Genomic DNA, 13,657 nt, shown 5'->3' on the forward strand with positions numbered 1-13,657 from the left:
TAATATTTGTGTTAGGCATATGTAACTGTTACTAATAAGAGACTAAAAAAGTGTTGATGCTGATATTGCATCACAAATATTTGCAAATTATTGTGACCAGCTTCAAAACAATCAATGTCTTCTTTTTTTTTTAATGACGAACAACATATTGGAATGTTCCAGAGACATTACCTCCAAAACCTCTCCCAGGGTCTCCTGCAATGCAGACAGCGAAAGCAACGATACATGATGTCCCAAAGTGTTGGAGGGAGGGGGCCGGTCAATAGCATCATTTGCTTCATCACTCGAAAACTGCTGCATCACGACTGCCACATTAGCTCAGGCACTCACGTTCTCAACTCCCCAAGAGAATCCAGTGCTTGTATAAGCAGATGGTCTAACAATGAGTCTGAGCATCCTGCTAACAGCAGCCAGGGGCATCTGGCTAGAACATGAAGGTCTGTGTGGCCTTTCAAGGGTAACCAATCCCAAAACTCACTTCAAATCTCCCGAGATCTAATTACCGATTACATGTCACAGGTCACAACAATAGCGGGGGGAAAGGTTTTAAATGATTTCTTTTAGTGATTTTGTTTTTAATATCACAAAAAAATGGCATTTAAACAGTGAATTTATTTATTCATTTTAATTTATGAATGAAGAAAAAATGAGCTGTAGCACAAAGGGGACTTTTTTCTTCCAGGACAAATGTGCAGGTTCTTGAGCACCACCTCGGGGCAATTATTACATTCTTGTGTTATTTCAACAATCCAAATTTGAACAAATGTGTTTGTTTTTCCAAAGGTTTATTTAGTAAGCAAATGAATCACAGCTGCGTTCTGACACTTCACTGGTCTGTCTGACTGTTGAACCAGTCTAGGATCTCCTGTTTGTTCTGTTGTAGCCATTTGATATTGGCTCTGGTCCTCTCCACGGCCTGCTCCATTGCCAGAGTTGCTGAACCAAAGCCTGTGGCACGGTGCTCGCTCACAAAATCCTCCAGCTACCAGAGGAAACATGAGAAATAGTTCAGACACCTTCAGGACTAAAACACATCACTTTGGTTCAAATTGACACACCTGTTGTAAGTGGGCAGGTGTGGAAAACCTTGCTGTGACGTCATGAATTATCGAGGCAAAATGGAAGGAGCCCACACTGTATCTAAAAAGAAGAATACAGTGACTTGTGGGGGGTGGCGGACAGCAAAATTAAGAACATCAACAAAAATTGTGTTTCAGTATTTGGTCTTTAAATTTAAAGCTGCAATATGGAACCCCCCCAAAAATACAGTTTACAGTCTAGTGATGGGAAAATGAAGCGTCATGAAGCATTTGCAATATGTTTTACTCCTCTAGATGGTGCTCTTGGTTTAAAGATAAAGGCTAGTGCAATGGAATGTGATTACATGTCCACTTGCATCTTGAAACCAAGAGCGCCATCTAGAGGAGTAAAAAAAATATCACAGGTGCTTCATGAAGCTGCATTTTCCCATCACTAGCGATTCGAAATTGAATATTCTACATTCAGTAGCCTTAAACAGGAACAGGTTAAACCCCATCCATTTTCTTCCCCTTATCTTGTTCAAGAGGATTCCCAGGTCAGCTGTGAGACTCGCTACAGTAGGGGTCTCAAACTTAGGCCATTTGTGGCTAGCAAGACAATATTTTGCAGCCCCCTACTTGACATCAAAGTTTAAATGTCAGAGTGGCCCCCACGTTTTGCCGCGTTTTTGTCTGTTTTGTTTCTAAATCACTTGTGGGCTACCGTAGCGCAAGCTCATGACAACCTTCAGCCAAACATAATTCTGAAGATAGCAAGTATAGTCCTAGCCATGTCTTTTCAAAACTTGCTGTGAAGTAAAAGTTTGGCGACGAGAACCGCCCTACTGGCACGGCTGGGGCACTCATATATTGGGGTACTGCTGGAATTGAATTTGCTCGTAAGTAATTTTACCATTGCTCTATGTCACAAACAAACTCTGATTTAATTACAGCATGGGAAATGTTAAACCAAAAAACAGAAGATGAAGAAAAGACAGATCATGATCAAATTCAATTCATCACATTCAGTAAGACACAAACACGCATTAGTGTATAATGCTTACTGAGTGAACATGTACTCCCATTGTACCCTAACAAAGTTCCACGCTAATTCCTGACCCAATCTGTTGCTGGCCACAGCCCCAATGACTGTAGCGGCGTCCTGCCTACGGATCATAGCTGGCTTTAAGGTGTATGAGAGATACCTACAAAATGAGCCATCACAGCCATTAAAAACAGATCAAATCCAATTCACTTCATTTGTATTCAAAGCATGAATGAGTAAAATGTGCTCACCTTTCCAGCAAGTTTGTGTTGGTGGTACAGGCCAGGGCAGACATCAGCTTATGAGCCTCGCTGGCTACAGATGCATTCTTGAACTGAGCCCAGCCGAACTCCCACTCTGCCTTGTCACCAGATGCGATGGCGCTGCAGTATACGGCTTCCCGCAGGTGTGGATGGATCCTGGCAAGAGAAATACAAAGTTTGATTTCATTTTATATGTTAGTTCTAGGGGTGTCAGGTGATTATTTATTTTTTTATCGGAATTAATCGCATGACTTCAATAGTTAACTCACGATTAATGGCACATTTTTTTATCTGTTCTAAATGTACAATCAAATATACAATACAAAAAAATATTCATACTGTTGTCGACATGAAAGTGGAAAATAATGTTAACCTAAAATAAATACGTCTGCATCTTTTAGTCATTAATAGAGTAATTTTGTAATAATTCATAAAATTGAGTAGCCAATGTAATGTACTGTAAAAAAACGAGTGTGATATTGATTTGTGTTGAAGTCATTTTTCTGCCACTGGATGGCATAATTGCATTTGTAAGACGTTGGTACGTTTTTGTTTTTATATTAAAAGCTAGTCTTTAACATGAAGTAACTTGGGAAATGCTGCACATTTTTTAAATTGTAAAATACAACTTGACCCCAGTCTCCGCAAGTAAATGCATTATTACTGAATTTATGACTGAAAAAGGATGGCTGAATAATGTTACGTAGAACACACAAGTTCTGTTGAGGGTTGTCCATCCATTGCTTGAACCATGTGCTGGTCAAGGTCTGGCACTGTGTTATTCCAATCTTGCAGCCCATTTGGATGGCATTCACCTGATTGTACCTGTGAGGGGAAAAACAGCAACAACATGGCCATCAGCTTGATGTGTCATTGGTCCATTTGTTCAGTCTGCCTGAGACTATACTATGTTCATCCGCATCAGCAAATAATCACAGCCTTGGTACGGGCTTACCAAGTACTTCATGGATACTTATTACATGGTTCGAATCCTCACTAGTGGAAGTTGGTGACCATTATCTTTCCATCGTTTGTGTTCTTGCAATTTAACTTTCCTGCGTCTCGCCACAATTTGTTAGAATCCATGTGATGTACTCACTGGTCGGTTTGTCTCTGTGGCACCTGGGTCCAGTCTGATGTCATGTTTTTAAAATAGAAGTAAAGAGGCGTGACTAACTTCTTCATGTACGCCTGGAAGTGATTGAGAGAGATAAGTGAAGTACAAGTTGCAAACTTTTGCTTTCCATAACCTCAACAAACATGACAATGTGTCCGAGTTATGCTTCAAAGTTACTATTTACGTACCTGCATAGGGTGATAGACCTCAGTTAGGTCCAACATAAGGTAATAATAGTCAAAGTTATTCAAAGCAGTCTGCCAGGGAATGTACTCCGTTTCAGCATACAAATAAGATGTGATTCTCAAAGCAAGTGAGGGAGAGATGAGCCAAGCTCTGCAAAGTGAACAGAAATGCTTCAATTTGACTTGTTTAGGAACTATCCAATTTATGATTTGGTTGAGAAATAATAAATCTTCTTCATGGATTTCTTTTCATATGTTTTTGGACGCTATTGTGGGATATCTTAGTTAGGAAACGGTGAATGTTCTTAAATGTCAACGTCAGACTGTTAATAAATCTGAACATTGCTATTTATTTGTAACCAATTGGTCAACTAAATGTTGTAATGGGTTACAATAAATGACTTGTAAAGGGTTGCAAATGGGAAAAAAAAATCGCAGACATTGTGTTTACCTGGCCAGATTGAAAGCATCATCCATAAACTGGGCTCTGTTTGTTAGCGGTATAACCTGCACAGGAGATTTTCATGTTCACATAAATAACATGATCGCAATTATATTTATTCTACAAAGACATTAGCGCAAGAAATAATGATTAAAGACAGAAACATGAAATAATTGATTTGTGTTTAAATCAGTTTACTGTACCTGATGATCTCTGACAAGCTGAGCCAGAAGTCTTTCCCAGTTTCCTAGATCATAATTTACCCGATAATATCCCGTGACGTTGATATTTGCAAGAATCCACAAGCTGCCACTCTTCATCTCCAAGTTCATAGCTACAAGGGGCAAGGCGGGCGAGGATAAACAGTTCATGATGTGCAGATATGAAAATGTATCCTTTTTCTCCATACCTGTTTTTTTCATCAGCCACCAGATATCTCTTTGGACCTCGCCAGACTTCATCCATTCAATAGGAATTATCCACTCATAGCTGGCGAATTCATGACAAAAGCACATTTTGGATAGCATAAAATGAGTAGTCAATATTTAGTCAAATACTAGTTGAAAGATTTATTTTATTAAAAAATAAATGAATAAAAAAGTGTGGTAACATACTTATATGGTGATTCCACAGTGACGCTGGACTCGGCGTCCAGCAAGAAATGCTTCTGAGTTACTTTTCCTGTGGCAGTATCTATGGTAACGACGGGGAAGCCCATCTGGAGTACCCAACGATTCATGATGTCATGAACTCGATGGGGAAGATATATATTGTTGGCTTCCACCTCCTGTAAACAAAGGTAACGCTCTTTCCATAAACCTGCGGCAGAGTGCATAAATTGGCGCATCCCGATTTTCATGCAGGCGCTTGAGCGGTCTAAGCCAAAATGGGCATTCTGGCTTTAGGGAAGGTGTGCCTTTTTAAGATAGGTGAAATGACAATTTGGTGACAGAAAGTTGGTCCACTCTACTGGATATGCCAGCTCGCCTCGTACCATGTCTAAAAATTGGCGCAGATATTCTAACCTAACTTCAGTGAATTTGGCTGGGCCACAGGCAGGCAGATTCTGAGCTCAGCGGACATGAGTACTAGTGGGTGTTTACATATTTCAGCGGGCATCAAATCCTCTAAAATCACTAAATCAGTAGTTGCCAACCTTTTCAACTTGTGTACCCCCGAAAAATGTAGTCATACCTTGAGCACACCCTCACTCGTACGTGTTGATGATCCTCAAAAAGTAGAACATATAACACAAACGGTTCTTAAATAAAAATCACTTTATTTCATATCCTTAATTTGAGAATTTGTTCCTCAAGCTTAGTTTTGTTTGTTTGTTTGTTTGTTTGTTTCTTTCTTTCTTTCTTTCTTTCTATTTATCTGATGTTTTTAAATGAATCCATAAACTACATTAAATTACACCTTTGCTTGAGCAAAACCAAACATAACACTAAACAAATAAATTGAGTGTTTGTGTGTGCAATTTTCCATGTATTTCACAGCATTGCTATTACAATTCATACATTCATTCATGCCTTTTGACAACACCACCTATGAGTTGAAAATGACTCATCCTGGGATTTGAACTTGATGTTGAACATAAATCAATCACGATGGCAATTTGATGAGCTGCGGCAGATTCAAAACGATCTTCGGAATAGGCTCAGGAATAAGAAAAAAGAAAAGAAATGCAAGCTCATTACCGTTTGTAAATGATCCCATAGGTCATTTCCTATTGTGTTACTGTAGGAAAAGTGACTCAGGTACTTCTGTAGAAAAAAAGACAAGCACATTATGCTGCATTAGAGAAGCAATTAGTTTTTGGGTTCTGGACAATATTGATGATTCTTCTTTATCAATTAAAATTGCTTAAGCAAAACAAAAAATTAGAACATTTATTTGCACAAAGGCACATACATTGAGTCCTTGAACAAAGACGGGCTCAGATAGGAAACCAGACAACATTCTCAAGACTGCTGCACCCTGAAGAAACAGACAGCAACAGAGGAAATTCATTAAGAAAATATAGTTACATTTCCAAATTTGTATGCAAATGATACTTGTCATGCTTTGGGTTAGGTTTTAGTTAGTTTTTTATTTTACTTTTGTCATGGTTTAGGTATAGTTTGGTTTCCGTTTGAGTTTGTCATTTTTTTTTAAGTTTTTGTCATGATCATGTTGTGTTCCGTTTTTCCTTGTGTGCCTCCCTTGGTCTTGTCAAGTGTAATCCTGCCTTTCCTCGTGTCAACCAATCAGTGCCCTCCGCCACTTGTGTCTTGCCCAGGTGCGTCTCGTTTTGTCATTAGTGTGTGTGTATATAGTCTCTTGTCTCCTCTCTGTCTGTGTTGATCCATTATCGTTTCCTCCCGTCAGCTGCCTCGTTTTTACTTGCTTGCCTTTTTTGGATGTTGTTTTTGTTTGTCAGCCAGAACCTTCTTTAATTCCTTGTTTTTGTTTAATGAAATCCCTTTTCACTGCAGCTCTGCCTCCCCGCCCTCCTTGCGTCCGCAACCACCACTCCAACGTAATATATTTCTCAGATTTTTCTAAATAGTCGATGAATATGTCATCAACCATTAGAGCATGGGTGAGGTGTTTTTAAACAACGTTCCCAACGACAACAGATTTTTTTTTCAAAAAAATAAATAAGAACATTAAAATGCACCTTTCCAAATTATTAGGCACAGGCTGTCAAAACATTACATAGACGGCAAAGAACCGAAAATCCTTTTGTTAAATTTGCAGCTTTAGGGGCTCATCTTTTTTTTTAATCCAAAGCTTACATTTTAACAGGTAATGTTACAATTTACTGATTTACTACCAAATTCACAATTCTTGCATTGGTTACTGTATTTTTTTCAACTTGCCGTTGGCTGTACTTCACTCGCACACAGAAATGGATGTTTCCCCTAAGTGAAAGTTTCTGTGCATTTTCATTGGCTGTAATTTGTGATGTCTCCACATCATGCATCTGTGATTCAAATTTCAACGGTGAGGTAGTGATGGGAAAATGAAGCATCATTAAGCATATTTTTTTACTCCTTTAGCTGGTGCTTTAGGTTTAAAGATGAATGCCAGTGCAATCTACATTGTTTACACTTCCACTGCATCTTTGAAACAAAAGTGCCATCTAGAGAAGTAATATATATATATATATATCAAGTTGTCACCCTCTTAAAATAATTGCCACAAATTTTTTTTTTTTGCCTAAATCATCTCCTCAATGATGCAAATGGTTTAATTCTGTGTGCTTTGTAAAAAATCCCAAAAAAGAAAAAAGATTTAGGCAATTATTTTAAGAAGGCGTCTGTGCTTCATGAAGCTTTATTTGTCCATCACTACGGTGAGGGGCCAAGCCCCCATGCTATTTCCAATTGATAACAAAAAATAATAAAAATAAAAATAAAAACCTTGGTCCCCATCTCATATGGAAACCTGTATGTGTGTGTGGGTGTGGGTTAAACCTTGTTGTATGAAATGGTATCAAACTGCTGACTGATCTGCTCGGGCAGTACGATACTGTCCTCTTTCGAAGACAAAGGATGGGAGGAGGTCAAGGCATCAATTGCAAACGCTCCGTGGATTTTCTTGAGAACGATCTGTTCTTTCTAGAACAAAGACGTGATATGTAATCAGTTTCTGGAGTTCACAATACAGATTTATGTAGCAAGGCAGCAAAACTGTCTGCACAAGCACTTTACACAATTGAAAAGAGTAACATTAGCATCAAAGCACAAGTGGGACTGTAACATCTTGAACAAGCCAAAAACTTGTCATTGCCTGGGGGGGGTTCAACCCTGAAATTAGGTTCTCACCAAGCCCCATGTTGGCTCCAAATGGTCAGCTGCCAGATAAGATACATAGGAAGCAAAGCCCTCGTTGAGCCACACCTCATTCCACCATCTCAGGGTCACCAGGTTACCGAACCACTGCATCAGTGAATGACATCACACACCATCAATTGTGAATCATTCAGTTGAAGGCCTCGTTTTAAGTGTGAGAATGTAAACAGCAGCTGACCATGTGTGCTAGTTCATGAGCAATGATGGTGGTCGTGCTCTGTTTATTTTGACTGGAGGAGGTCAAAGGGCTGTATAGCAACTTGGTTTCTCTGTATGTCACCAAACCCCAATTCTCCATCGCCCCATAATAGAAGTCTGGCAGAGCGATTTGATCTATGATATGAGAGAATGTATTGATTGGAGAGTCTTTGGAGGCATCCTCTAATATTTTCACTAACAAAGCATTTCATGTTAGCGTCATTGGCAGTTAAACCACTTGCACAATTCAAGAGGTTAAATTTAAGGGGTAAAAAAATTATATTGTGGCCAATGGTTCAGATCTAACCCAACTTCCTCAGAGGATAGGATATGTTGTAATAGTGTTGAAGAAATTCCAATATGGGTCCCGTCACGTTGAGCGAATAGTTTCCTTGTCCTTCCTCCATGGCTTTCTTCCGAGCCCAGATGCGTAACTGAAAACACAACCATGTTGGAATTACACACATTATTTCTTAACGTAAATTTCAAAGTGAAATGAAAATAAAATTATTTGTAGTATTTTTTCACGAGCTTATAGTTATACAGTAATTGCAGACAGCAGGATAGTATGTTCATGTGTAGCTAGCTAAACCCAATAGTTAAGGTTTTTTTTCCCCATAAAAGTTATTTTTGACTCTAACATGGTAATACATATATAAATGATAAACACATTTATAGGTGCACATATGACATTATAAAAACAAATCTACTGCCACTAATCAAATATTACCATGATGTTGCCTTGTGTAGCATTGAGGTGTGCATAGTCTGCGATGACAATGCCCAATAAATATGTTGACATTTTCTTAGTTGGCTCAAATGTGGTCTTTGTCACGGATACGCCATCAATAGTGATGTTAACCGCATCTGAGATGGATACAAACACAAAAGATTGTTCAACAAATGATTGAAAATCAATGGGAGACAATTTCATTTGCAAGGACTGTGAAGGGAGTGAACATAATCCGAGTTGCCAGTTGTGCTTCATTCTCAACCTTCACTATGCCAACAATGTTTTGTTGTTGGATTATGAATATTTTAATTTGGTTATTATTATTTTTTATCTGTACTTAGTAGTAGGGCTGTGCATGAATCGGCAAATGGTAAACAAACATGCAAACGTGCATTTTTAATTTACACAGAACACATTAAAAGATGATTTCAATTATTTAAAATCATTTATGTGTAATTCAAGTGTAAGGCAAAAGCGGCAGAGGGCCTATATACAATCTGAATAAATGATTGCAGTTCAAACTGACCTGTTTTAATGTCATTGGACAGGGCTACAGTTTCAGGTGGATGGACGAGAGTTATGTAGAAAACAGCTTTCATAGCTGGTTCATCGAAACAAGGAAAGGTTTTTCTGGCATGAGTTGGATGCATCTGAGAGCTAGCAACAATCCTGTAAATAAGTTATCATCATTCTGAGCGTCTGACCTGACCTCACTCAAAACACATCTTAAAAGATTGCCCGAAAACGTACAATAGATCTTACCTCCTGGCTCCATCCTCCACATATTCACTTCTGTAAAGGCCAGCTAAGTCGTCAGCCAGCTCTCCAGTGAACTCGGTGTGCAGAAGATACGTCTCTCCTTGAGTTAAGACGCCATTTAGCTGAACTACCAGGTACTGTGTCTTTGGCTGCAACCAGGTGGATGTAACACTTGGAACAAAACCATCGCCTGCGTGAAAATAGACATCTTAAAAGTGACAATGCACGCTAATACTTGAAACCATGCCGTGACGTCGCTTGCCTTCAGTGCAAGCGACGCAGGTTCACTTCTCGAGACCATGTTTGTGTGTGTGAAAGAGTGAGTAAGTGTGGACGAAAAAAAGAAAACCTATAAAAAAAAGTTAGAAAAACAACAACAACAAAAACTTGAAACCATGCCCTTGACTGGTCACCAAACGCCATATTTTGAAGGATGGGAGACCAACGCCTTAGCTACCGGATCTTCAGCAAAGTAAGGGACAAAGAATTATTCGTACTTTTCACAAAGAAGGGTGCAAAAGGAAAGATTGGCTTTGTGGATGTGCTTTGATTAACTGGCTGTTTCACTTTACATGGTGTTTGCCGTTGCTAGCTTGATTTTATGAGGAATTAGGCTGACAGGGAGATATTCACTTTATGACATTCTTTCTGTCATAAAGTGAATATCTCCCTGTCAGCCTAATTCCTCCATGTCAGCAAACACCATGTAGAGTGAAACAGCGGGTTTGAAATGGTCCATTTTTCGTTGTGCGGCAAATGGGAGGCAGAGTGCACTGCAACATTTACTGTGGCTGGCAGACTGCGCACTGGCTGACGGTGCCCCAGAACTTTTTACTTTAGTGGCAAGTGTTGAGCTGCCGCACCGGAGGCGATGAGTGCGAACCTCGCTCAAAAAAAAAAAAAAAAAAAGATTGCGGCGCAAAAAATGTAAGACTTCAAAAGTGAGTTTTTTTTTTTGTTTTATTTTCTACCCATACAGAGGAGGCATATGTCAAAATAGAATGAATGTATGGCATCTTGTATCTGAGTATTAAGTATCTCGAGGTCAGGCTGAGTGTCCTCTTTTTTTGGAAATGAAAATATGGTCACCCTAGGATATGCTGTACACTCGCCTGCTGACACACAAATTTGTCATTGGTGTGTGCGTCTCAATTTGCGAGTGCCTGCCTACCCAAACCTAGAGCCCACTGCACGTCACTGGAACTACATGTTAGGCAGGAGTCAGGCTGGGCCTGGCCGGTGGGCCTTCGTCAAAATGCCAGTGACATTTTTTTTTTTGTGCCAGTCCAGCCCTGGTTTAATCTAACATGCAATGTGGCATGCGCTCTGCGTAAACACGGACACACAATATAATCCCTTTTTTTCAGTATGTGTCAATGTTTTTGTGAATGTACCTGAAGCAAGAAGCAGGGCAATGTGTTTGTTCTCCAGCAAAGTGTAGTTGAGCTTGTTGGAGTGGATCAGGACCAGATTGGTTTCAGTTGCACACTCAAACGTCACAGTAGAAGAACCTGATGGGAAAGAACAACACAGTGCAGCAAATATTTTAGTACTTGGTTAACAAGGTTACATTTTGAGCTTGTTATTCAGCAGTGTAACACCTTTTGGGTGAATTTAATCAAGGTGCAGGCACACATACGTAAGAACACATACGATACGGGTGAAAAGTGATCTCTAGGTGCCCACTTCACAGCTCTATGACCTCCCTATAGCCAACTTTATATAGTTTGCCCGTTAAGGTCTGCTTGCAGTATCAGTGCACTAATCGCGTATGGAATGGAGCCGCTTTGATTGGAAGCAAAACAAATGTGTTTTGGCTGTATTCACAAAAATACCTTTTTAAAATGTGCCTCGATACTCGGTTTGAATAGGTCTGCAAAATTCCAAAACTTAGTCTAGCCGGCCCCTGCGTAGATTTACACCGCACCTTGCATCAAATATGCACTGGTCATGAAAAAAGAGCCCTTAATGTTTAATTGGGTACGCTTTGTCTGAAATTCACATTTGTTTAATGGTTTTAAGTATGAAAGTGGGGACAACGTGCAAAAATAAAAATTTTAAATACAGATCAGCTCTTGATTTTCCAGTTTTTGGCCATGAGACATGATTCTTATTAAAGCACTGCTTTAAAAAAATTTTTTATAGGAAATAAGGGGTGTCAATATACAACAGCAAATTAATGCAAGTCAGCCTTTCTTCGCCCACAGCACCATCTTGTGGTTTACGAAATAGAATAAAAATGCATTGAAAGAGTGTCATCTGTAAACAGCAGTGAATATATTGTGCATAGTGTATTAGCAACGTTTCCCCCAAAACAGTTATTTAATGTTATGACTCACCTGTGAAGAGGTAGAGCCCAGAGTTGGGGTCAGGGCTTAGATGAGGCCACAGGGTAATGTTGTATGAGAGAGGGATCAGAGATGTGGGGAGACGGTACCTGACAAAATAACACACACAGATGACTTTATTTATTTATTTATTATTTTATTCATTCATTCATTCATTCATTCATTCATTCATTCATTCATTCGTTTATTTATTTTTTATTTTTTATTTTTTTATTTAATCCACACAAAAAAAGTTACATAGTCATGTACATTAAGTGGATACTGTCTTAACAATAACAAGACTTTTATACCAGCAAAATATAAGATTGAGAGAGAGAGAGAAAGAGGGGGGTAGAGGGAGAGAGAGAGAGAGAGAGAGAGAGAGATGGAGGGGTGGAGAGGGAGAGAGAAGAGAGGAGGAGAGAGAGAAGAGAGGGGGAGAGAAGGGGGGAGAGAGAGGGGGGGGAGACCGAGAGGGGTGGGAGAGAGAGGGGGGGGGGCTAGAGAGAGGGAGAGAGAGAAAGTGAGAGAGAGGGAAGAGAGGGAGAGAGAGAGAGAGAGAGAGAGAGAGCTAAGCAGTCATGATAACATTAACCGCAGTTGTAATAGGATGTTCAAAAATTAAAATACGATAAAGATAAATGATGAGTGATTGACCGGCATAGAATCCAGTATAATCTGCCTTTGTCTAATGGGAAAGTTTTTGTTTTTTTTTGCTTTCTGCAGGATATATTGTCTTTAAAGATAAAACACATTATGCCATTTCATTTTTTTTAAATTGTGTGTTAATTTGAAACAGCCTTAAATAAATGACTTCGTATCAGTGTATAAAAAAAATATCAAATTGTATCCAACAAAATGACATATTTGTTTAACTTAATGTTTAGTATTCTATGTGGAGTATATCTTAATAAAGAAGTGGTGTTTTGGGCCGTGTGTTTTACAGCAAATTTACTGACAAAGAAAAAAAAGGATCTCCTATCAAGATTACTACTGTAAACTGTTCGACATCTTCAGAGGCCCATAATCCTACCTGTCCCAAGGAGCGGCAACATCATCACCTTCATCCCCTCCTGTCAGGGCAATAGTCCACAGCGTGACAATGGTTGCTACAGAGACAACAGCTAAGAGCACACACAGAATACAAAACTTGCTGACCCGACGTCTTTTTTCCATCACCTAATAAACAACACAAACACAAGGTTCACCAAAAGGCATCATTCCTCTAGTCACGGTGTAATTAAAGCAAAAAGCTATTTTAGCCAAAGTGCGCTTACTTTCCAGGGCCTTAGATCCAAAATGGCAAAAACAAGTGAAAGTCAGCACTCTACAGTTATACTCCCTTATTCCTTCTTAAGTCACCCCCTCTCGCTGTACGCAGGGCAACGGATGACGTATTAGGACAGAGGAGTGATATAAACAGCTGACAAGCATTGACTCCAGGGAGTGATAAGAGTAGTTTACAATGTTATCTTTAACAATGTCCGGTGCATGTTCCCACGGCCTCGTGAAATTCAAAGATGTGTTTCCTTCATCACGGTGATCATAATTCACTCTCTAGTCATTCCCATCGTAAACTTGTTGAAAATAAACATTGCTGTTATTGATTCAGTCAGAGTGTACAGCAGAGATGAGAAATATCATTCGAGAAAGTAAAAACTCTGTCAGAGTTTGGTTGTAGCCACAGGTGCTTCTACTCACCCAAGCTTGTTTTTTTACCTGCCAGTTGC

The 13,657-nt window shown here is 39.3% G+C and overlaps 1 protein-coding gene across 2 annotated transcripts; it reads right to left on the reverse strand.

Moving 5' to 3' along the window:
- Window positions 1-37: 37 nt before the first annotated feature.
- Window positions 38-13,307, reverse strand: LOC147176048 (aminopeptidase N-like). 2 transcript variants are annotated; one of them, XM_086073302.1, is made up of 24 exons: window positions 13,205-13,227; window positions 12,961-13,106; window positions 11,940-12,037; window positions 10,995-11,111; window positions 9,604-9,790; window positions 9,368-9,510; window positions 8,839-8,975; window positions 8,416-8,542; window positions 8,089-8,243; window positions 7,884-7,997; window positions 7,533-7,676; window positions 5,986-6,051; window positions 5,772-5,837; window positions 4,686-4,858; window positions 4,481-4,560; window positions 4,275-4,405; window positions 4,081-4,136; window positions 3,633-3,780; window positions 3,427-3,518; window positions 3,042-3,152; window positions 2,316-2,483; window positions 2,084-2,224; window positions 1,059-1,140; window positions 38-982 (listed from the first exon to the last, which is right to left on the reverse strand). In XM_086073302.1, exons 2-24 carry the CDS (start codon window positions 13,101-13,103, stop codon window positions 827-829), a joined length of 2,835 nt encoding a protein of 944 aa, XP_085929428.1. In that variant the 5' UTR covers window positions 13,104-13,106; window positions 13,205-13,227; the 3' UTR covers window positions 38-826. The 2 variants fall into 2 exon arrangements, with proteins under 2 accessions (XP_085929428.1, XP_085929427.1); XM_086073301.1 differs by lacking the exon at window positions 2,084-2,224 and having other exon boundaries at window positions 13,205-13,307.
- Between the last annotated feature and the right edge of the window lie 350 nt (window positions 13,308-13,657).

The sequence above is a fragment of the Leptonotus elevatus genome, chromosome 4, assembly GCF_054856555.1.
Source record: "Leptonotus elevatus isolate MCC_2025b chromosome 4, RoL_Lele_1.0, whole genome shotgun sequence".
Lineage (NCBI taxonomy): Eukaryota > Metazoa > Chordata > Actinopteri > Syngnathiformes > Syngnathidae > Leptonotus > Leptonotus elevatus.

Bases quoted from the DNA above. Each gene is read 5' to 3' on its own strand.
- LOC147176048 (XM_086073302.1), bottom strand. From the start codon at position 13,103: ATGGAAAAAAGACGTCGGGTCAGCAAGTTTTGTATTCTGTGTGTGCTC. The intron at 4,561-4,685 runs GTATGTTACCAC...TGAATTCGCCAG, and splicing joins ACTGTGGAATCACCATATAA to CTATGAGTGGATAATTCCTA. The intron at 983-1,058 runs GTGTGTCAATTT...TTCCTCTGGTAG, and splicing joins CACCTGCCCACTTACAACAG to CTGGAGGATTTTGTGAGCGA.